Here is a 25,658-nt window from a genome sequence, read left to right as displayed (position 1 = left end):
TTCTACAAAAAAATCTGGTGTGATTTTTGTCAAAAAAGCACCTACATCAGGTTCCTTGATCTCGCCTAGCTTTTTTCCAGAACAAGGTTTCCAACAGAAGTGAAACTTGATTTCCCCTTGAAGGTGTTTTTTACATGCAGACAAAAAATCTGTATAAGCTGTCTGCATGCAAAAAAAATACCAGCTTCATTCACCTCCATTGCTACTAACATTACTTATTCTATAGGCCACTTTACACGCAACGACATAGTTAAAGAGATGTCGTTGGGGGTCACGGAATTTGTGACGCACATCGGGCCTCATTAATGACATTGTTGCGTGTGAAACGCATGAACTACCGTTAATGATCAAAAATACTCACTATATCGTTGATCGTTGACACATCGTTCTAATCTCAAATATCGTTGCTGCTGCAGGCACGATGTTGTTCGTCGTTCTTGCGGCAGCACACATCGCTATGTGTGACATCGCTGGAACGAGGAACTACATCGTACCTTCAGCCGTCGCCAATGAGGAAGGAAGGAGGTGGGCGGGATGTTACGGCCGCTCATCTCCGCCCCTCCGCTTCTATTGGGCGGCCGCTTAGTGACACTGCTGTGACGCCGCACGAACCGCCCCCTTAGAAAGGAGGCGGTTTGCTGGCCACTGAGACGTCGCTAGGCAGGTAAGTATGTGTGACGGGTGTTAGCGATGTTGTGCGCCACGGGCAGCGATTTGCCCATGACGCACAACCGGCGGGGGCGGGTGCTTTCACCAGCGACATCGCTAGCGATGTCTCTGTGTGTAAAGTGGCCTTAACTCTGACTTCTTGAATTGCAGCTCAACTGGTTTAATCTATTTAATAGAGTATATTTCATACCACATGCAATATGTTGGCTGCACAATTGGTCCGTTAAAGCGATGAATACGACGACATATGTCAAATTCCGTTACAGAACCTAATTACAATATTTCAGCAGTCTCCCGACACTTTAAAACACAACATGGGGGAGATACATCAGCATTCACATTCTGTGCAATAGAGAAGGTAACAAAATCTCCAAGAGGAGCAGACTTCAGAAGAAAAATGTTAAATAGAGAAACATTCTGGATTGTTACATTAAACACAAGAAATCCAGTCAGGCTAAATATGAGGAGGGATGTTATTCTACAAAATTAGGTTAGAAAACCTAGAGAAATATAAACAAACACAAAAATAAATATAAAAAATAAAAAAATTAAAGTAAAAAAAAAATTAAAATATTTATTTTGATAATAAAAAATGAGAGATTAGACAATTTAATATGATATAATCTGTTGAATATTACATATGAACTAACAGAGTTAAATAGATGGGTAGAGTGCTCAAAAAGGGACTAACATGTAATCTCAACCCTATTTTAAAATGTGCAATTTTTATTAATATTCATTAAAATGTACCCACAAACAGACACACAAACATAAATGAGAATCGATCACGATATCCTTGTAAATAGATATATTTACAAGGATATCGTGATCCATTCTCATTTATGTTTGTGTGTCTGTTTGTAGGTACATTTTAATGAATATTAATAAAAATTGCACATTTTAAAATAGGGTTGAATATTACATATGCAATATTTATATTTCCATTGCACATACCATAACATTATCATATAGCGACATTATATCTATATTTACTTTATATCCATCTATATCTTATTATTTTTTTAGAAATATTAAATAGTAATCATTGTAATATCATAGAACATCTTTATCATCTATAGTTTAGTGGATAGGCAATGTTTAAATAATATTTATTATATTAATAATGTGGTGTATGTAATGCAATCTATTCATATTATAAGGAGGATTTCTAATATAGGAGATCTGGTTCCAGCCTCACAGGTCACACCTGCTAATTATGTTAATTATGCTAATGAATGTTTTTCACGTTTTTTCATTAGTGTGGTAGTATTCACTATACAGTCATATGAAAAAGTTTGGGCACACCTATTAATGTTAACGTTTTTTCTTTAAAATAATTTGGGTTTTTTGCAATTATTTCAGTTTCATATATCTAATAACTAATGGACTCAGTAATATTTCTGGATTGAAATGAGGTTTATTGTACTAACAGAAAATGTGCAATCTGCATTTAAACAAAATTTGACTGGTGCAAAAGTATGGGCACCTCAACATAAAAGTGACATTAATATTTTGAAGATCCTGCTTTTGCAAAAATAACAGCCTCTAGTCGCTTCCTGTAGCTTTTAATGAGTTCCTGGATCCTGGATGAAGGTATATTTGACCATTCCTGTTTACAAAACAATTCCAGTTCAGTTAAGTTTGATGGTCGCCGAGCATGGACAGCCCGCTTCAAATCATCCCACAGATGTTCAATGATATTCAGGTCTGGGGACTGGGATGGCCATTCCAGAACATTGTAATTGTTCCTCTGCATGAATGCCTGAGTAGATTTGGAGCCGTGTTTTGCATCATTGTCTTGCTGAAATATCCATCCCCTGCGTAACTTCAATTTCGTCACTGATTCTTGGACATTATTGTCAAGAATGTGCTGATACTGAGTTGAATCCATGCGACCCTCAACTTTAACAAGATTCCCGGTGCCGGCATTGGCCACACAGCTCCAAAGCATGATGGAACCTCCACCAAATTTTACTGTGGGTAGCAAGTGCTTTTCTTGGAATACCGTGTTTTTTTGCCTCCATGCATAACGCCTTTTTGTATGACCAAACAACTCAATCTTTGTTTCATCAGTCCACAGGACCTTCTTCCAAAATGTAACAGGCTTGTCCAAATGTGCTTTTGCATACCTCAAGCAACTCTGTTTGTGCCGTGCTTGCAGAAACGGCTTCTTTCACATCACTCTCCCATACAGCTTCTCCTTGTGCAACGTGCGCTGTATTGTTGACCGATTCACATTGAAACCATCTGCAGCAAGATGATGCTGCAGGTCTTTGGAGGTGGTCTGTGGATTGTCCTTGACTGTTCTCACCATTCTTCTTCTTTGTATTTCTGATATTTTTCTTGGCCTGCCACTTCTGGGCTTAACAAGAACTGTACCTGTGTTCTTCCCTTTCCTTACTATGTTCCTCACAGTGGAAACTGACAGTTTAAATCTCTGAGACAACTTTTTGTATCCTTCCCCTGAACAATTATGTTGAATAATCTTTGTTTTCAGATCATTTGAGAGTTGTTTTGAGGAGCCCATGATGCCACTCTTCATAGGAGATTCAAGTAGGAGAACAACTTGCAAGTTGCCACCTTAAATACCTTTTCTCATGATTGGATACACTGCCTATGAAGTTCAAAGCTCAATGAGGTTACAAAACCAATTTAGTGCTTTAGTAAGTCAGTAAAAAGTAGTTAAAAGTGTTCAAATCAAGAAATTGATAAGGGTGCCCATACTTTTGTACCGGTCAAATTTTGTTTAAATGCGGATTGGACATTTTCTGTTAGTACAATAAACCTCATTTCAATCCGGAAATATTACTGGGTCCATCAGTTATTAGATATATGAAACTGAAATAGCTGTTGCAAAACCCCAAATTGTTATAAAGAAAAAAGGTTAACATTAATAGGGGTGCCCAAACTTTTTCATATTACTGTATCTAGTTTAGTTTTTTGTTCAGTATAGGAGTGTACATGATTAAGGCCAAGAGATTGGCAGGTACGTGTTGTCCCCACTGACCACATAGTCCCATCAGGGGGTAGTCATGACTGGTCCTGCATTTTAAAGAATTTTTTCTAATAAATTTGGAAGTATGCTGTGGATAAGAAGCGCAGATAGGGTCTTATCTGGTGGGATTTGATAAGACAAACATGTAAGGTACTCACCTGGAGAAGTTGTGCCAGTCACAATTCCTACATAGGCATAAAATGGCATCTGCTGCAGCGCCAGAGAGACGTGTTACAGATGTAGAAGGAAACCGGGATATGCCTCGCTGACATCAAACATCCAAAAGTTGATTAATTTCTCTTTTTTTTAATCAGGTCTATGCATTTCGGAGGACGCAGCCTCATTCTTCAGGACAATTATTACAGAAAAATCAACCTTACTCTAAGTCAGGTGTAAGGTTGATTTTTTCTGTAATAATTGTCCTGAAGAAGGAGGCTGCGTCCTCCGAAACGCGTAGACCTGATAAAATGAAAGAGAAATTAATCAACTTTAAGATGTTTGATGTCAGCACGGCATATCCCAGTTTCCTTCTATATTTCTTATAAATTTGGACATTTTATACAATTCACATTAAACTGGTTTCTTACAAGCGTCGGATATATGCTTCTCTTTAGAGTCAAGGGAAAGGGATGAAAACCAAGCAGAAATGATAGAAGATCAGGGAGAAGTTTGTGCAGTTAAATGCTGTGACCTTCTATATCCAGACACCACAGGACTTTCTATCACCCGTGACACACGCGTGATAGCGGTCTGACTGCAACAAGAGACACCGGGGCTGCCAGTGGGAGGGGAAAGCAGTGAATTTGTATGAGGTAATGAGAGGCCCTGCAGTTGTGTTACAGCCATGTGGGAGACTAGGTAAGTGTAACGCTCCTGCGCTAATCTCCCTAGTCCTTTCTACCAACATTATAAAGCACAATATTCAAGTCCGCCTAGAATTATATGGGGATTGGCGTCCGGTCAGATATTCTGGATTAATTGCAGTCCTGAACCGGGTTTTTTTTTTTTTTAAATCCGGTTGCACCTGCCAATTCCGAGTGTCTGCAGTTCTGCCCATCTCTAGTTATTATGTTTTTGCTTATGTTAGGAGCTAAAGTGGTTGTCCAAATTTGGGTAAAAGTCTGCAGCCTGAATTCTCATAGCGCACACACTGTTTGCTGTAAGGATTCTCTGGTGTTGGCAGTGTGAATGGAGGGCAAAAAAACACAAGTATTTGATTTCCATACGTTCAGTCATGTGCTGACTAGAGATATGTAGTCTCGCTCACAACAAGTAAATTGAGTGAGAATGGACACTTGTAGTTGGAATGTGGCCTGATGTATGAAAATGTCATACTTGTGCTCACATCACCAACAATGACTTCATACTTTCATCACAAACCAGGACAAACTCTTTAAAGGAAATCTGTCACCAACTTTGTGCCACCTAATCTGAAGTCAGCATAATGTAGGGGCAGAGACCCTGATTCCAGTGATGTGTCACTTACTGGGCTGCTTAGTGTAGTTTTGATAAAATCACTATTTAATCAGCAGTAGATTATCATTACATGACTACTTGCCGTTCTGCTACATAGTCCAGAATATTTATGAGCTCTGTATAACTGCTAGATCTGCAGCAGAGAAAACATTGATTTTATCAAAATGACAACAAACAGCTCAGTAAAGGGTACTTTACAAGCTGCGATATCGGTACCGATATCGCTAGTGAGTGTACCCGCCCCCGTCGGTTGTGCGTCACGGGCAAATCGCTGCCCGTGGCGCACAACATCGCTAACACCCATCACACGGACTTACCTTTCCTGCGATGTCGCTCTGGCCGGCGATCCGCCTCCTATCTAAGGGGGCGGTTCGTGCGGCGTCACAGCAACGTCACACGGCAGCCGTCCAATGGCAGAGGAGGGGCGGAGATGAGTGGCCGGAACATGCCGCCCACCTTCTTCCTTCCTCATTGGTGGTGGACGCAGGTAAGGAGATGTTCGTCGCTCCTGCGGTGTCACACACAGCGATGTGTGCTGCCGCAGAATTGAGGAACAACATCGCTACTTACCAGACAACGATTTTTGGTAAATGAACGACCACTCATTTGTAACGGGGGCAGGGGGCGCCTCAGGGGGTGTAGTCGGGTCCCCTCGCCTTGTGGGCCGCAGGCTGAACCCCGGCCCGGCCGTTACTTGCAAAACAGGTGTGTTGTTGGGGCAGAGTGTGGATGCATGGGGCCCATTCATGACAGCGTTCTTTCTGTGCTCTCCAGCTCCTTCTTCACTTTCAGGAAAGAGACAATTGCAGGCAGCGGGTAAACCAAACACCGTTTTATTAAACAAAGCTTCCATCTTTCTGTTTGCAGCAGGCTTACTTTAGTACGTTACAAGTTACAAGTCCTTTTCTACGAAAACAGTTTCCTTTTTCTCTACGGGCACTTTCCTTTGCCTGCAGGGGCCAATTGTTATCCCCCTAGCAGTGGTAATCCTATCCCGATTTTAGTCCAGCCCTTTCCCAGGGATTTGTATTGAACTAGGGGATGGCTCCAGTACTCACTACCGGCTCCGGATTAGCTCCAACTTCTCCACTCCACTGCCACAGCACCCACTCCTGCACTCTGCCCCGGCACTTCTCCTCAGCCCACTCCCATGTTACATCTCACAGCACACTGCCCTGCATTCAGAGCCCAACCCCCCTTCTCTTCCCTCCTAGGCTGCCCTGCCCCTTCCTTCCCTGTCACTGTTACCAGGGGAACCACTCACTACACTGGCACCTGGGGGGGGGGAAGAACCGTACACAACACATAACATGGTACAATGTGCCACCATACTCCTGTGGCGTCTTCAGGGGGGGATTCTCTTTCCCGGTTCGGGGGTCCGACTACCCCTTACATTCCTCCCCTCTTTAACCTCAGCCTCCTGGCGAGGTTCCGCACCTGCAAGACAACGCATATAGAAAACACACACACGTTTCTTCAGCAGTATTCTTTTTCTTTCTTATCAATAAAAAACATTTTAAAACTAACGTATCAAAGCACACCAGATTGGCACACAAGTCCGGTGCCCGGAGTCCCTCCAGGGGAGCTCCCGGTCTTGGCTGATCTTCTGCCCGGAGGCTCTCCTAAAGCGCTCCCGGTCTTAGATGAGCCGCGACCAACAGAAACAAAAGGGTTCTTTACTTAACAGTCGCGGGAGAAGTCCATGCATAGTCCCTGCATTCTTCTATTCCCAGGTTCAGTTCTTTTAACGTAGCTTTAACCATAAACACTCACCGGCTTCCAACAGTACCGGCTTTCGACAACAAACAGATCTTTTTCTTCCGGATGATTAACCCTCACGCTGGGTGGTATGCACGCAGCCATTCAGCCCGCTGGGCCCTCACAGATTCGGAGAGGGATTGTCCAGGTAAGCAGGGTAGCCTGTGGAACGGCTCGTAACATGGCTGTGGCTCCGGTACTTCTTTCTCCGATTCGGCCCAAACTCCGCCCCCGGCTTCACTCACCGGGTCCATGCTGTGCTGGCGATGCCTTCTGTTTCTTGCAGCGCCGCACACATCTCCGGATCTCTGCAGCTTCTTGGGGCCGGTACCTCCCCTCTTTGGGCGGTGCACTCCGCTCACTCTGGGCTTCTTCCTCCGCCCAGGCCAGCCCAGCACTTTTCGTTTGGCGCCAAATTTTCGCGCCTTAAGTAAACCCATGAAGACGGCCGCCATCTTGCCGCCATTTTGTGGCCCGTACAGCACATCAGACACCACTTGGTCATCTTCACAGTTTCTGGTCGGGGTCTCTCGCATGCGAGCCCGATCCTGCCGACTACGCCAAAATGTAACGGGGGCAGGGGGCGCCTCAGGGGGTGTAGTCGGGTCCCCTCGCCTTGTGGGCCGCAGGCTGAACCCCGGCCCGGCCGTTACTTGCAAAACAGGTGTGTTGTTGGGGCAGAGTGTGGATGCATGGGGCCCATTCATGACAGCGTTCTTTCTGTGCTCTCCAGCTCCTTCTTCACTTTCAGGAAAGAGACAATTGCAGGCAGCGGGTAAACCAAACACCGTTTTATTAAACAAAGCTTCCATCTTTCTGTTTGCAGCAGGCTTACTTTAGTACGTTACAAGTCCTTTTCTACGAAAAGTTTCCTTTTTCTCTACGGGCACTTTCCTTTGCCTGCAGGGGCCAATTGTTATCCCCCTAGCAGTGGTACTCCTATCCCGATTTTAGTCCAGCCCTTTCCCAGGGATTTGTATTGAACTAGGGGACGGCTCCAGTACTCACTACCGGCTCCGGATTAGCTCCAACTTCTCCGCTCCACTGCCACAGCACCCACTCCTGCACTCTGCCCCGGCACTTCTCCTCAGCCCACTCCCATGTTACATCTCACAGCACACTGCCCTGCATTCAGAGCCCAACCCCCCTTCTCTTCCCTCCTAGGCTGCCCTGCCCCTTCCTTCCCTGTCACTGTTACCAGGGGAACCACTCACTACACTGGCACCTGGGGGGGGAAGAACCGTACATAACACATAACATGGTACAATGTGCCACCATACTCCTGTGGCGTCTTCAGGGGGGGATTCTCTTTCCCGGTTCGGGGGTCCGACTACCCCTTACATTCCTCCCCTCTTTAACCTCAGCCTCCTGGCGAGGTTCCGCACCTGCAAGACAACGCATATAGAAAACACACACACGTTTCTTCAGCAGTATTCTTTTTCTTTCTTATCAATAAAAAACATTTTAAAACTAACGTATCAAAGCACACCAGATTGGCACACAAGTCCGGTGCCCGGAGTCCCTCCAGGGGAGCTCCCGGTCTTGGCTGATCTTCTGCCCGGAGGCTCTCCTCAAGCGCTCCCGGTCTTAGATGAGCCGCGACCAACAGAAACAAAAGGGTTCTTTACTTAACAGTCGCGGGAGAAGTCCATGCATAGTCCCTGCATTCTTCTATTCCCAGGTTCAGTTCTTTTAACGTAGCTTTAACCATAAACACTCACCGGCTTCCAACAGTACCGGCTTTCGACAACAAACAGATCTTTTTCTTCCGGATGATTAACCCTCACGCTGGGTGGTATGCACGCAGCCATTCAGCCCGCTGGGCCCTCACAGATTCGGAGAGGGATTGTCCAGGTAAGCAGGGTAGCCTGTGGAACGGCTCGTAACATGGCTGTGGCTCCGGTACTTCTTTCTCCGATTCGGCCCAAACTCCGCCCCCGGCTTCACTCACCGGGTCCATGCTGTGCTGGCGATGCCTTCTGTTTCTTGCAGCGCCGCACACATCTCCGGATCTCTGCAGCTTCTTGGGGCCGGTACCTCCCCTCTTTGGGCGGTGCACTCCGCTCACTCTGGGCTTCTTCCTCCGCCCAGGCCAGCCCAGCACTTTTCGTTTGGCGCCAAATTTTCGCGCCTTAAGTAAACCCATGAAGACGGCCGCCATCTTGCCGCCATTTTGTGGCCCGTACAGCACATCAGACACCACTTGGTCATCTTCACAGTTTCTGGTCGGGGTCTCTCGCATGCGAGCCCGATCCTGCCGACTACGCCAAAATGTAACGGGGGCAGGGGGCGCCTCAGGGGGTGTAGTCGGGTCCCCTCGCCTTGTGGGCCGCAGGCTGAACCCCGGCCCGGCCGTTACTTGCAAAACAGGTGTGTTGTTGGGGCAGAGTGTGGATGCATGGGGCCCATTCATGACAGCGTTCTTTCTGTGCTCTCCAGCTCCTTCTTCACTTTCAGGAAAGAGACAATTGCAGGCAGCGGGTAAACCAAACACCGTTTTATTAAACAAAGCTTCCATCTTTCTGTTTGCAGCAGGCTTACTTTAGTACGTTACAAGTTACAAGTCCTTTTCTACGAAAACAGTTTCCTTTTTCTCTACGGGCACTTTCCTTTGCCTGCAGGGGCCAATTGTTATCCCCCTAGCAGTGGTACTCCTATCCCGATTTTAGTCCAGCCCTTTCCCAGGGATTTGTATTGAACTAGGGGACGGCTCCAGTACTCACTACCGGCTCCGGATTAGCTCCAACTTCTCCGCTCCACTGCCACAGCACCCACTCCTGCACTCTGCCCCGGCACTTCTCCTCAGCCCACTCCCATGTTACATCTCACAGCACACTGCCCTGCATTCAGAGCCCAACCCCCCTTCTCTTCCCTCCTAGGCTGCCCTGCCCCTTCCTTCCCTGTCACTGTTACCAGGGGAACCACTCACTACACTGGCACCTGGGGGGGGAAGAACCGTACATAACACATAACATGGTACAATGTGCCACCATACTCCTGTGGCGTCTTCAGGGGGGGATTCTCTTTCCCGGTTCGGGGGTCCGACTACCCCTTACATTCCTCCCCTCTTTAACCTCAGCCTCCTGGCGAGGTTCCGCACCTGCAAGACAACGCATATAGAAAACACACACACGTTTCTTCAGCAGTATTCTTTTTCTTTCTTATCAATAAAAAACATTTTAAAACTAACGTATCAAAGCACACCAGATTGGCACACAAGTCCGGTGCCCGGAGTCCCTCCAGGGGAGCTCCCGGTCTTGGCTGATCTTCTGCCCGGAGGCTCTCCTCAAGCGCTCCCGGTCTTAGATGAGCCGCGACCAACAGAAACAAAAGGGTTCTTTACTTAACAGTCGCGGGAGAAGTCCATGCATAGTCCCTGCATTCTTCTATTCCCAGGTTCAGTTCTTTTAACGTAGCTTTAACCATAAACACTCACCGGCTTCCAACAGTACCGGCTTTCGACAACAAACAGATCTTTTTCTTCCGGATGATTAACCCTCACGCTGGGTGGTATGCACGCAGCCATTCAGCCCGCTGGGCCCTCACAGATTCGGAGAGGGATTGTCCAGGTAAGCAGGGTAGCCTGTGGAACGGCTCGTAACATGGCTGTGGCTCCGGTACTTCTTTCTCCGATTCGGCCCAAACTCCGCCCCCGGCTTCACTCACCAGGTCCATGCTGTGCTGGCGATGCCTTCTGTTTCTTGCAGCGCCGCCCACATCTCCGGATCTCTGCAGCTTCTTGGGGCCGGTACCTCCCCTCTTTGGGCGGTGCACTCCGCTCACTCTGGGCTTCTTCCTCCGCCCAGGCCAGCCCAGCACTTTTCGTTTGGCGCCAAATTTTCGCGCCTTAAGTAAACCCATGAAGACGGCCGCCATCTTGCCGCCATTTTGTGGCCCGTACAGCACCTCAGACACCACTTGGTCATCTTCACAGTTTCTGGTCGGGGTCTCTCGCATGCAAGCCCGATCCTGCCGACTACGCCAAAATGTAACGGGGGCAGGGGGCACCTCAGGGGGTGTAGTCGGGTCCCCTCGCCTTGTGGGCCGCAGGCTGAACCCCGGACCGGCCGTTACTTGCAAAACAGGTGTGTTGTTGGGGCAGAGTGTGGATGCATGGGGCCCATTCATGACAGCGTTCTTTCTGTGCTCTCCAGCTCCTTCTTCACTTTCAGGAAAGAGACAATTGCAGGCAGCGGGTAAACCAAACACCGTTTTATTAAACAAAGCTTCCATCTTTCTGTTTGCAGCAGGCTTACTTTAGTACGTTACAAGTTACAAGTCCTTTTCTACGAAAACAGTTTCCTTTTTCTCTACGGGCACTTTCCTTTGCCTGCAGGGGCCAATTGTTATCCCCCTAGCAGTGGTACTCCTATCCCGATTTTAGTCCAGCCCTTTCCCAGGGATTTGTATTGAACTAGGGGACGGCTCCAGTACTCACTACCGGCTCCGGATTAGCTCCAACTTCTCCGCTCCACTGCCACAGCACCCACTCCTGCACTCTGCCCCGGCACTTCTCCTCAGCCCACTCCCATGTTACATCTCACAGCACACTGCCCTGCATTCAGAGCCCAACCCCCCTTCTCTTCCCTCCTAGGCTGCCCTGCCCCTTCCTTCCCTGTCACTGTTACCAGGGGAACCACTCACTACACTGGCACCTAGGGGGGGGGAAGAACCGTACATAACACATAACATGGTACAATGTGCCACCATACTCCTGTGGCGTCTTCAGGGGGGATTCTCTTTCCCGGTTCGGGGGTCCGACTACCCCTTACACATTTACCAACGATTTTTGTCTGTTTTGCGATCGTTTAAGGTCGCTCCTACCTGTCACACACTGCGATGTCGCTAACGACGCCGGATGTGCGTCACAAACACCGTGACCCCAACGATATATCGTTAGCGATGTCGCAGCGTGTAAATGACCCTTTAGTGACACATCGCTGTAATCAGAGTCTCTGTCTCTACATTTTGCTGCTTTCAGATGAGGTAGCAAAAACTTGGTGACAGATTCCCTTTAATTAAAAATTTAAACCCTGTAGCATGCACAACCCTAGCATTGTGTTATTTTCTGTCCGGAGTCTGCTCTGCTTGCTGTTCCAGCAGCCATCACATGACCTCTCCACTCATATGCGATTTTCATATTTGTGGTCATGTGACAAATCACTTTTTTCTTGCTTATTTCTGTTTTTCACTGAACATTGAGAGAATCAGGAAGAGCAGCTCATCAGCATATGACTGTGAGTGTGCAAATTACATATGAATGATTGGTCATATGACAGCTACTCAAACCCATTGGGAAGGCAAACTGAATTCTTGCTCCAGTTGCTTAAAAACCTAGATCTGCCTCTACCAAGTTATATTGTTTGAGAGGGAATACAACTGTAAGGATATGTGTGTGGCGCCCCTGACCTGGTCAGGCACCACTGAGTACTGTACCCATGCTGGGTCAGTACAAACAGGTAATCCTAAAGGCTGAAATAGGGTGTGTATGCACAGACATATAGCAACCAGGCCTCCCACACTCTAGAGGGGATCCTTGGGCAGACCCAAGAGGGGGCGTTCCTCCACATTTCAGCTAGGGGTGGAGAGGAGGGGCTGGAAGCTAGGTTGCAGTGGCAGTCAGAGAGAGGAGATGGAGCGAGCCAATCTGAAGGCAGAGTGAACACAGAGAGTTGCAAGAGAGACACAGACGTGAACACATGCTAGTCAGACCCTGCACGTGTGGTAGCCGTTGGCGGGCGAGATCGGTTGCCAGCAAGTCAGTCTGAAAGACACCTGTAGAGAGGAGGTCAGAAGGACATCTAAAGACAGGTAGTGGAGTACAGGGACTCCTGGTGACTAGGCACGCACGGGGAACAGGTCCCTAGAGCCAGACATCCATTTAGTGGTCTGCTAAATCCTGCAGGAGAGGGGACTAGAGGTTCCCTGCCAACCAAAACAGAGTCCGAGCATCAGCAGCAATGAGGGGGCCCATAATGAGGATCGAGCCTGGAGCCATCTTCCTTGGTCCACGCTGCCAGCAAATGGGCCAGAAAGGGGAGAAAAGGCAGTAGCGACCTCCCTAGATGAACTCCACGGTACTTTAAGTCAGGGGTTGTCCGAAACAAGAAGTGCTAGGAAGGCGAGTTAACGGTTACCCATAGACCAGCCTAAAGGATACCTGGTTCCACCTGGTTAATCTCAGCATCGCCGGAGCTTATCACAACTGACACCAAAAAGTGAGTAAACAAGTTGCAAGACACTTTGGAATGAGACTGAGTTATTCTGCGACTTGTTGTTCTATGCACCCGAGCCCCTAGTTCCAGCCTCACTCACGGGAGGCCAAACTACCTGACTGCAGACTCCATCAGCCCCAGACGCTCGTTAAACCTGCAGTGGCGGTCACCCGTATCCTGACCGCAAACCGTGAGTGGCGTCACGACTCCCATGTAAATAAACCTGACGTACCTGTTGCCAGAAGTGACCCAGTGGAGCCCCTGTGGCGTCCCAGAAGGTGGAGTGATGTCCCGGAGGTGACCGCTGCAGGTGGGCGAGACATGTGCACATATCTATTTGCAACAGATTTTTTTTGCATAAAAAACAGTGTAAGGGCTCATGCGCACGTTGCGTACTTACATGCATTTACATGTATTGCACTGCAGCGTAAATGCATGCGTCCTGCGTCCTCTGCACAATTTATGTAGCTTGTGCATGACATGTGCGCATGTTGCTTTTATGAACGCAGCGATTTGGCTGCTAAAATTTTGACCCAAATCCGTGAGTTCATAAAATGAGCATGTCAATTATTCCGTGTGCTATGGATGCAGCTCCCGCTCTGTCTATGGTGGGGGCAGCAGCCATAGCGCATGAACTCGGCTTTTTTTGTACAGAAAAACTGCATCTATTATGTATGCAGTGTTTCTGCATGCAGTGATTTGAAGCGCACATGTGCTGTCAAATCGCTGCAGAATATTCAGCAGTTACGTGCGCATGAGCTCTTCTGTTAAAAGTAAAAATGAAGTGTAAAATATTCAGATTTTAGGTGCATTTTTATTTGCATTTTTTTCCCCATTCATTTGAATAGGTGAAAAATGGTGCAGAAACACAAAATTGATTTGACATTTGAAAAAAAAAAAATTGCTTTCATGGCTCAAATCCACAAGAAAAAAATAAGCAGCATATGTTTGAGATTTCAAAAATCTCATTCACTTTGTTGATATTTGAAGCATTTTTACCATTTAAAACAAGTGGACAAAATTATGGAAATAATCAGCATGTAAACAAGCCTTAGACTAAGAACACATGAGCATTTGGCATCCAATACGAGCTTCTAATGACCCCTGAAGGGGGCTTTACACGCAACGACATCGCTAACGAGATGTCGTTGTGGTCACGGAATTCATGACGCACATCTGGCCTCGTTAGCGGCGTCGTTGCGTGTGACACGTATGAGCGACCGCTAACGATCAAAAATACTCAGCTAATCGTTGATCGTTGACACGTCGATCAAATCCCAAATATCGTTGTTGGTGCTAGACGCAGGTTGGTCGTCGTTCCTGAGGCAGCACACGTTGCTACGTGTGACACCCCAGGAACGACGAACAACACCGTACCTGCGTCCTCCGGCAACGAGGTGGGCGTAACTTTCCTGCGGCTGTTCTCCGCCCCTCCGCTTCAATTGGACGCCTGCTGTGTGACATCGCTGTGACGGCGCACGAATCACCGCCTTAGAAAAGAGGCTGTTCGCCGTCCACAGCGACGTCGTTAGGCAGGTAAGTATGTGTGACGAGTGCTAGCGATATTGTGCACCACGGGCAGCGATTTGCCCGTGACACACAAACGACGGGGGCGGGTGCTTTCACGCTTTCTGCGTGTAAAGCAGCCTTGACTCCTGCTCTGCTGCAAGTGTAAGCAGAGTGTCATTATACTGTGATGCGATCCTGCGATCAGAGCACAGCTGCGGAGGAGAGTGAAGGATTAATCTATCTCCTCCATTATCAGCTGATACGATTCTCACACTGCACTCCGGTGTAATGCGAGTGCAATGCAATGTTTCTCTCGCACCCATAGACTTGTATGGGTGCGAGTGAAAACTAATCGTATTCCACCCACAGCATGCTGCGATTGTTTTGTTGGTCCAATTAGGGCTGAGAAAAAAAATCGCACATGGGAGCGGGCCCATAGAGTAACATTGGTCCAAGTGGAATGCGATTTTTTTTTATCACATTACAGTTTCTCCGTTTTACTCGCCATGTGCCCTTACCCTTAAAGGGAATCTGTCACCACATTTGACCTATCTAACCTATTAATATGGGCAGACAGGTTATAAAATGCTGAAAAAGCCATTCCTGTATTCTTCATATTGGAAGTCTTTTTGTGGATAAATCATGTTATCACTTTATGTAAATATGAACTTCCAGGCTATGGGACGATGCTGCCTAGAAGATAACTCCGCTTCTAGAGCTTATTTTCAATACAAGGGGCTTTATCAGTGTGACACAAGTAACTGACACAGAACAGGAGAAATTAAATTTGACTTCATGCAAACACATGTTTTGCAGCTCCCTGAGCTCTCCTTTGTGGCAACAATATTGCAGTCCTATCTGCCTGTGAGATGGAGGCTGAAGCTGAGAAGAACCTGCATATGTGTGAGTTAGGGCACACTCACACAAACGTATGAATCGGACGAGTGCAATGTGAGAAAATCTCTCATTGCACTCTGACCAATGTTAGTCAATGAGTCAGATTCTGGATGCGAGAAAAGTCGCAACATGCTGCAATTGTATCCTGAAAACGTCCCAGACTCGCCAATACAAGTCAATGGGTGCGAGAAAAAATGGACGTCACACGGACCATCCTAGTGACATCTGTTTTTATGGATACAATTCTATCATGTAGCAGAGAACACTGTAAATGCTCCTGTACAGGACTGTAAATGGTCCTGAAAATGACTAATAGCTGCTAAGAAAAAACGGATTGCATACGGAAAGCACACGAAGGGCACACGGATGACAAGTGAGAAAAAATCGTCTTACTCTCCTGGACGAGAATGGGACCGTTTTTTCATACGTTCATGTGAGTCCAACCTTATAAATCACATACAGCTCTGCAATGAGAGCAGACAGCGGCCATCAAACAGCACACTGGTAACGGCCCTTCAATATAAAATAAACTCTGGAGGCAGAATTATCTTTCAGGCAGCATCCGCCCCATAGCCTGGAAGAGCTCACTTACAAAAAGTGATAAAATAGTTTAAAAAGGTCAAATGTGATGACACATGTGCTTTAAAGGGGTATACCCAATTGCATGATCCTATCCCAATATGTAGTAGGTGTAATAATAATATTAGCAAATACCTCCAATTAGAAATGTATTATAGTTCTCCAAATACAGGCATGTCTCTTACCTCATGTGCAGGGCATTGCAGCTTATGACCACAAGCAACTAACTGAATAACTGTCACTATATACAGTATGTGAACATAACCTTGGATACCTAAGCTGCAATGCCCTGCACATAAGGTAAGAGACATGACTATATCAGGAGAACTATACTACATTTCTAATTGGAGGTATTAGCCAATATTATTATTTTTATTTTTTACCTACTACATATTGGGATATGATTTTGGAGATGGGAATAACCCTTTTAATGTACAAACAAGGGTATCAATGTGGTAAGAGGGCTTCATGTGACTTCCTTCTGATATTTTTTTTACATTTCCCATACTAAGTAATTTATTTTATATCTTTTACAGACACAACAATACTAAATATGATTTTTTAAATGGGCAAAATAAAAGTGATTCCAATTTTGTAACTTTTTTATTTTTTCCCCACTTTTGTTTAGTCCCCTTAAAAAACTTAAATCTGCTAGAACAATTTCATTACAGTAGCAGAGCATTGCAGTATTTCGTTTTAATAACAGTTTCCTATGAAGATCAGCCACAGGCTAGTTTTCACAATTCTGTCAAGGCAGGCACTTCAACAGGCCCATGGTTGCCATAGCAATCCAATAGCACCCCGTGATCATGTCACTGGGTCAGGGATTTGGCCAGTGGGTGAACCAAGCAGCATCGCATGGATTTGTGGCGCCCTGGACAAGCCAGGGGCCACAGGTAACAACACACACACCCACCCCCAGCAGTTCACAGCAGACATCCCCAGTGAGACCTATTTTCTTCCTCGGGTTCAGACAGACACACCAGATGGGCGGAGTCAGGCAGATAGGCACGCCCACCGAGGAGTTTAGCTGGCCTGAGGCAGGAAACAAGTTCAGACAAGTCCAGGCAGAGGAAGAGAGAGGAGGTCTGCAGAGAGGCAGATGCAGACTGGGGCCTAGGTTGGAGCCTAGGTCCCTCGTGTAGCCAGTGGGGCAGACGGTAGTGGCCGTCTGCAGGAGCTGGGAAGACAGTCTGGTGGAACCGTAGGTAGCCGGGGCTGGGCGGTGGCCCACCGGTACTGAATCGGGGAGCCAGCTGGAAACCGGAGCGCAGGAGGAGTGTACATGAAGGGGCAGGAAAGGACTTACTCTACCAACCTGGGGTCAGGGGAAAAACCACCGCAGCCGCCTGTGGGACCCGTCCATCCAGTTGTTTGTTTGACCAGAGACTCTGTGTGAATTACTGGCTGAGTGAGTACCACCGTGCTGTGCGGCACAGCGCTGCCCCTGCGACCCTGCACCTCACCAGGCCCCACAACCCGCCTGCCATTCATCCCTACCTACCCCATCACCAGGCCCCGGGACAACCAACCCCCTACCCACGGAGGGGAGAACTAACATCCAGGCTGCTCCCTGTCATCGCTCCCGGGATCCCCGCCCAGAGCAGTGGTGGTGTCACCAATCTCACCACAACCGTGGGTGGCGTCACGGACAATATCCAATCCCCACAATCAAATCCCCCCCTTTTCACTCACGGGCGAGGAACGCTGCTCGAGTCCCCGGGATCCGGCCCACCGCTCGAGCCACCACTGAGCAGCAGCCGCAGCAGCAGCAGCCGGACCCAAGCAGTGGGAGAGCGCAGCGTCACCTCCTCCGCCCGCGACAGATTAAATAACTGTAAGAGTTTGAAAGTGGCACTGAGTGGGTTATCAGCAGCGATGGAAGCTCGGTCTGTCCATGGCTGTAGCACAGCCAGCATCTCCCACTTGTGTGGAGCGGGTTCATATCCTTAGCAGCTACATACACCCGCATCAGCTCTATGACCTATTAGTATATCTTGGGAATTGAAGGTTTTAACCATTCACAACCTTGGCTGTATCGGTACATCCAAAGTTGTGTCTGTCCCTTTAATGTGGGCTCGTGTGGCAAGCCAGCATGTTTCCCTGCACAGTTGGCTAATCCGATCAGCTGACATATGCAGCTAAAAGGAGTTGGTGGATTAGAGATCCACCCACGCCTGTTAACCAGTTAAATCCCGTTGTCAATCTCTGTTGACGGAATTTAACACGTGCCAGCGGACCCGTTAATTCCCCGCACCCATTAGAGGCCTCATGATGTGATCGCGGGCGCCGATGAGTTGTCATGACAGCTGAGAGTTAGATGATGACCTGTATCACTGTCGTGACATACTTCCTGTAAACGCCAGTTGAGTGGCGGCACTGACAGAAGATCAGCATTTCTGCTCCTCAGAGGGATGCTGAAGCACTGCTTTGTACAGCAGATGCAATTGGAGTGTATCAGCTTCAAGTCCTCTAAGGGGACTAGTAAAAACTATAAAAAGAGTAAAAAGAAAAGCTTTGAAAAATCCGGAAAAATATAAAAAATGCAAAAGTTCAAATCACATTCCTTTTGCCAAATTGAAAATAAAACAATTAAAAAAATACACACATTTGGTATTGTCGAGTTCACAAATAACCGATTTATAAAAATATTAAATAAATTAGTCAGAATGGCGTAAAATTAATCAAAACTCCAGGATTACGTTTTTTGGTTGCAGCAACATTGCATTACAAGGCAATATGGCGATGTAAACATCTCATCAACACCCAAAAGATATAATTAAAAACGTCATCTAAGGATGCAAAAAATAAGCTACCACTGAGCCCAAGATCGCGAAAAATGAGAATATTATGGGTCTCCGAAAATGGCGACAAAAGTGCTATTCTGTTTTTTGACAAATTTCTGATTTTTTTTCCACCACTTATATCTAATATATAAAGCTGAATGTGTGTAAGTATGTATGTGTGTGTGTGTGTATGTCCGGGATTGGTATCTGCACTGTCGCAGCTACAGCCACAAAATTTTGTACACTCACACGTCAGGACCCCGAGAGCGTCATAGGCTATGTTTTGAAGCGAAATTTTAACCCCGAGCGTTCAAATTTACCAATCAATTTTGCCCCAATCTACAGAATGGGGAAAAAGTGAAACGAAAAGTGTATCCGCACCATCGCATTTACAATCACAACATTTTGCACAGACACCTCATGTGACCCAGGGAACGTCGTAGACTATGTTTTGACAGGAAAATTTAACCCCACGCTTTACAGTTACTCTCCAAAAAACATGCCTTCATTAAAGTAAATGGAGCCTGGAACTACAGGTTATTAGTAGGAGTTGTGATTGGTTGCGATAGGAACAAAAGACATTCATAGTATAAGAAGCTTATATGTGAGGTAATAAGATGTCGGTGGGGAGACGGATAGAGAGAGACAGAGAGAGACAGACAGAGAGACAGACAGACAGGGAAAGAGACAGAGAGATAGAGACAGACAAGGAAAGAGACAGACAGAGACAAACGGTGAAAGAGACAGACAGAGACAGATGGGGAAAGAGACAGACAGAGACAGACAGGGAAAGACTATGTTTTGACAGGAAAATTTAACCCCACGCTTTACAGTTACTCTCCAAAAAACATGCCTTCATTAAAGTAAATGGAGCCTGGAACTACAGGTTATTAGTAGGAGTTGTGATTGGTTGCGATAGGAACAAAAGACATTCATAGTATAAGAAGCTTATATGTGAGGTAATAAGATGTCGGTGGGGAGACGGATAGAGAGAGACAGAGAGAGACAGACAGAGAGAGAGACAGACAGGGAAAGAGACAGAGAGATAGAGACAGACAAGGAAAGAGACAGACAGAGACAAACGGTGAAAGAGACAGACAGAGACAGATGGGGAAAGAGACAGACAGAGACAGACAGGGAAAGAGACAAACAGAGACAGACCTGAAAAGAGACAGATGGGGAAAGAGACAGACAGACATGCAGACAGGGGCAGAGACAGGCAGACAGGGAAGGAGGAGACAGCCAGAGAGACAGACTTAGATAAATGGGGAAAGACACAGACCTTGATAGAGACAGACGGGGAAAGAGACAGAGAAATAGAGACAGACAAAGACAGGCAGACAGGGAAAGAAACAGACAGGAAAAGACATAGACAAAGAGACGAGGAGACAGACCTGGGAAAGAGACAGACCTGGGAAAGAGACAGACCTGGAAAGAGACAGATGGGGAAAGAAACAGAGAGATAGAGACAGACAAAGAAAGAGACAGAAAGAGACAGACGGGGAAAGAAACAGATGGGGAAAGAGACAGACAGAGGCAGACGGGGAAAGAGGCAGACGGGGAAAGAGGCAGACAGAGACAGACGGGGAAAGAGACAGACGGAGCACATTACTTGGCCAATTTAGTTAAATCTGTGTGGAATATCTGTGGTGTTGAAATATATGTTGTGAAATGCTTCTATTAACTTAGTTTTTGCCTTTTAATAATTACATTTCTATCTATTTTTTTGTGGTTTTTGTGTGCAGAATTCATTTTTGTTAATACATTCTATTTTGTTAACAGCAGTTATTAACCTAGGCGAAGCCGGGTAGTACAGGTAGTGTAAAATAAAACTATACATGTTTCGTATTTACAAACTCATACTGACCTGGATAAGTATACTGCCAAGTGAGTTTTACCATATAGTGAACATGAACATGGTAAATTAAAAAACTCAAAAAATAATAATGGAATTGCACTTTTCTTTGCAGTTTCATCACACTTGGATATTTTTTCTTGTTTTCCAGTACAATATAGGGAAGAATGAATGATGTTTTTCAAAAGTACAACTCCTCCCACAGAAAAAGCCCTCATATGGCTATATTAAAGGAAAAATAAAAAGGTTATGGCTCATGGAAGACAGGGAGGAAATAAAAAAAAATGAAAAATAGAAAATTGCCGGGTGGTGAAGGGGTTAAACACACTGAAACATACGGCTTTCATCTTCTATCTGCTAATCCTAAAGTTTCGCATAGTTTTGCCACTCACAGATGTGATACAAAGTCTAATATTTTTTATTTGGTCTGTTTAGTTTTCTTTAACTACTTTCAGGACTTGTGTCTGATGCAGTTCTAGGTCACATCTATTCATAAATATGGAAAATGCTGAAGGGTTCACAGACTTTCAAACACCAGTGTACAAGTAACCAATTTCAGAACTTCATAAATAACCCAAATATATAATTACCCTAAATAAGCCCTTTAAACATAAACAAGTGAAAAGAAGCATTAACTTTACCTTCTGCTGAACAAGATTTGGAGAACACTATACCTAACAGCAAGAAATTCTGTAACTTCATGTTTCTTTTTTTCTGTCCTAGTATTTGAGAAACCTCCAGATTTTAGTCAAGTTTTCTGAAAATTCTGTTAATTATTCACAGTGCTTGTAATGATTACAGCTTCCCGTTAAGGCTTTGTCTATGCGTCGTAAGTGAAAAAGCAAAAACAAAAATCGTTATACAACGAAAAAACTGAATTTTAATTTTGTTATAATTATAGGGAACCTGTCAGGTCAAAAAAGTGTTATAATTAATCTAGAATTTGTCCTTCATATATGGTTAGTCTACACACTGCCTATATCAAACCAACCATTAGACCCAAGGGTGTCAAGCCCTAGGGGCAATAATATGCGATTACACCAATTTATTGAAATACAGTGGAGCCTTGGATTGCGAGCATAATTGGTTCGGGGACTGTGCTCTTAAACCAAGTTACTCTTATGTCAAAGCGGATTTTCCCATAAGAAATAATTGAAACACAGACAATTCGTTCCACAACCCAAAAATATGTACTGTATTTATACAAACTTATTACAGTAATACAAAATAATGTACTGTATTCATATAAAATTATTACAGTACAGTAATGCAAAATACTGTACAGTAAAGAACATATAAAACAAATTAAACTGCACATTAGCTTACAATAGGATTATTGGTGTGCGAGAGGTACAGTACAAGCAATGTGCTGTACTGGTCATCAATAGGAAAGCACAATACTGTATCCACAAATGCAAATTGATAGAAATGCTATATAGTATATACTGTACTGTATAATGGTATACTATATACAGTAGTGTCACGCTCCCCGGGTCCTCACCCCCGTTCCCCGGCTCACCTGCCACGCTCTCCGCTCCCCAGTCACCGGATTCCGTCCGTCCCAGGGCTCCGGGCCCCCGATCCCGGCGCCCGACAGCTTCCCTGGACCTGGCCGGCTCCCCTGCGTCCTCCTCGCAGCCTCCTTCCCTGGCTTCTGGCACCCGGGCGGCGCGCATGCGCATTAGGGCGCGCGCGCGGTCACTGACCCTTTCTTAAAGGGCCAGCGTCCATTAACAGGAAATGAGGTTGCACAGGTACAGGGTATATAAGGGGTCATTGTCCAAGGGGGCGGGGCCTGATCTTCGTGTTCCCTGAGCTAGGAGTCAGGTCTCCTGGTGTTACTGTGCTCGTACTCACCTATCTCTCTTTGTAGAGCCGTGCCTGCTTCGCCATCCAGTCTGCCGTGTCCTGATCCCCTCACGCTGTCCGTCTGCCATCTGACAGTCCGTACCATCCCGGATCCCTGCGGTGACCCGTCATCTTGCTCCAGAGGTTCCGGACCCCGCCTGATATCACCTCGGCCTCCGAACCTGAGCTACGTCACCAAGACCACCTTCTGTGACTCCGTGGTCCCTGGGACTCCTCCGCTGCCTTCACTTGCACGGACTGTTCTACTGCCCATCAGTGCTTCAGCTGCCGGACTCCCTACCACCATCTCAGAGAGTTCGGTCCAGTGGATCCACCTCCTGGGTCTGCCCGACCGCCCGGCCGTGACAGTAAGATCAGGCCATGGATCCCGCTGCAGCACTATTGGCCCTGCAAGAGGAACTCCAACGCCAGCGTGAAGTCCAGACCCGCATGCTGCAATTTATGACCTCCGTGGACACCCGCCTGTACACGTTACAAGCATCCATGACGCCTGCGGCACCCAGGTCCTCCAATGGACAATCCACGGCTCCCGCACCAGTGGCAGCCTCGTCGGGTGCTTCCCAACTCCGGTTGGCTTCACCACCTCGTTATTCTGGAGATCCCAAGACCTGCAGGGGCTTCATCAACCAATGTTCCCTTCATTTCACGCAGCTGCCACATCTATTCGCCTCCGACCAAGCCAAGGTCGCCTTTATAATGTCCCACCTAGAGGGCGAGGCACTGGCGTGGATGAACCCCTTGTGGGAGAAGGAGGACCCCGTGACCAAGAACCTTCGAGAGTTCCTGCAGGCCTTTCGCAGTACCTTTGACGAGCCGGGACGCGCCTCTGCGTCTGCTTCATCACTTCTCCGCCTACGTCAAGGAACACTGACGGTGGGCCAATACGCCATCCGTTTCCGCACTTTGGCTTCTGAACTCGGGTGGAATAATGAGGCCCTGACAGCCGCCTTCTGGGAGGGACTCTCGAGTCGCATCAAAGATGAGTTGGCGGGTCGTGACTTGCCCTCCACCCTAGATGCCCTGATTGCCCTGGCTACTCGAGTGGACATTCGTTTTCAGGAGCGCTCTAAAGAGCTGTCTCGTGAGAGACGACCGGTACGGCATTCCTCACCTCCCCAGAAGCCCTCCGCACCTCAGTCATCAACAGCTGGGATTCCCGTCCACGAGCCCATGCAGATTGACCGTGTGCGACAGTCTGAACAGCGTCGAGCAGAGCGGCTCGCCAAGGGCCTCTGCTTTTACTGCGGAGAGGGCACACACCTGCTACGCGCCTGTCCAGAGAGGCCGGGAAACTCCAAAGCCTAGGGTTGGTAGGAGAGGCCACCCTAGGTGCTGGGACTCTCTCAGACCCGGTTATGTGGACTGTGCAAGTGTCAACGGGAGAGACACGGTTCACGGCTGAGGCATACCTCGATTCCGGGGCAGCAGGCAATTTCATTCAGCAGGCCACGGTGGACAAGTACCAGCTGCCTGTTACTCCACTTGACAAACCCCTCGTGATAGCCTCTGTGGATGGGAGACCCCTCTCTGATACCATCTCCTGGGTCACCAGACCGGTCGAACTACGTATCGGTGCCCTGCACACCGAGAACATCTCTCTCTACGTCCTTCCACACATGTCCCATCAAATCCTGCTGGGACTTCCCTGGTTGCGGACACACGAACCCTCAGTCAGCTGGGGTACTGGCGAAATCACCCGATGGGGTCCTTCTTGTCATGAGAAGTGTCTGAAGTCCATACCACACATCCGACGACCTCCGGTTCCAGAGAACCTACCGGAACTGCCCTCGGCCTATTGGTCCTTCGCAGACGTTTTCGACAAGAAGGAGTCTGAGGTACTTCCGCCACACCGTCCCTACGATTGTGCCATCGACCTGCTCCCAGGAACAACACCACCTCGAGGACGGATATATCCGTTGTCCCCAGCCGAAACCAGGGCCATGTCTACCTACATCACAGAGAGCCTGGCTAAGGGATTCATCCGGAGATCCTCCTCTCCTGCGGGAGCGGGCTTCTTCTTCGTTAAGAAGAAAGAGGGTGACCTACGCCCCTGCATCGACTACCGGGGTCTGAATCAGATCACCGTAAAGAACAAGTACCCTCTGCCGCTCATCCCCGAATTGTTCGACCGGCTCAGAGGAGCCCGTGTGTTCACCAAACTGGATCTTCGGGGTGCTTACAACCTAGTTCGTATCCGCTCTGGGGACGAATGGAAGACCGCGTTTAATACTCGCGATGGGCACTATGAATACTGCGTGATGCCCTTCGGCCTATGTAATGCACCAGCAGTCTTCCAAGAATTGGTGAACGACATCTTCCGGGACCTTCTCTACGTCTGTGTAGTAGTGTATCTGGATGACATCCTTATCTACTCCCCGGACCTCCAGACCCACAGAGAGAACGTCCAGCTGGTCCTACAACGACTGAGAGAGAATCGTCTATACGCCAAATATGAGAAGTGTGTCTTTGAGCAGTCTTCTCTCCCTTTCCTGGGATACATCATCTCGGGTACTGGACTGCAAATGGATCCTAAGAAGGTGTCCTCCATACTCAACTGGCCTCTCCCTTCTGGACTAAAGGCAATCCAACGGTTCCTGGGATTTGCCAACTACTACCGCCAGTTCATCCCTCACTTCTCTGCCCTGACTGCTCCTCTCTCCGCCTTGACCAAAAAGGAGGCTAATCCAAAGGACTGGTCACCTGCGGCCGACGCCGCGTTTTGCTCACTGAAGCGAGCATTTGCCTCCGCTCCTGTACTCCACCGTCCGGAGTTAAACCGCCAGTTCACCTTGGAGGTGGATGCCTCCTCCTCGGGAGCCGGAGCAATGCTCATGCAAAAGTCCTCCTCCGGCAAGATGGTGACGTGCGGTTTCTTCTCCAAGAGCTTCTCTGCACCTGAACGTAATTACACCATCGGTGACCGAGAACTATTGGCGGTCAAACTGGCTCTGGAGGAATGGCGCTACCTCCTGGAAGGAGCAGTGTACCCCGTGATTATCTACACGGACCACAAGAACCTGGAATACCTACGGTCCGCTCAGCGACTGAAC

At 47.4% G+C, this 25,658-nt stretch overlaps 1 protein-coding gene across 1 annotated transcript in view; it reads right to left on the bottom strand.

The window, feature by feature from the left end:
* F13B (coagulation factor XIII B chain) overlaps positions 1–21,441 on the bottom strand; it is a 116,865-nt gene extending 95,424 nt beyond the window's left edge. The window contains exon 1 of the mRNA XM_075322038.1: positions 21,381–21,441. Within this exon, the coding sequence (XP_075178153.1) occupies positions 21,381–21,441 (61 nt within the window). The remainder of the gene's footprint in view (positions 1–21,380) is intronic.
* Between the last annotated feature and the right edge of the window lie 4,217 nt (positions 21,442–25,658).

The sequence above is a fragment of the Anomaloglossus baeobatrachus genome, chromosome 8 (genome assembly GCF_048569485.1).
Source record: "Anomaloglossus baeobatrachus isolate aAnoBae1 chromosome 8, aAnoBae1.hap1, whole genome shotgun sequence".
In the NCBI taxonomy this organism is placed as follows: domain Eukaryota; kingdom Metazoa; phylum Chordata; class Amphibia; order Anura; family Aromobatidae; genus Anomaloglossus; species Anomaloglossus baeobatrachus.
This window is presented reverse-complemented; position numbering and strand designations above follow the sequence as displayed.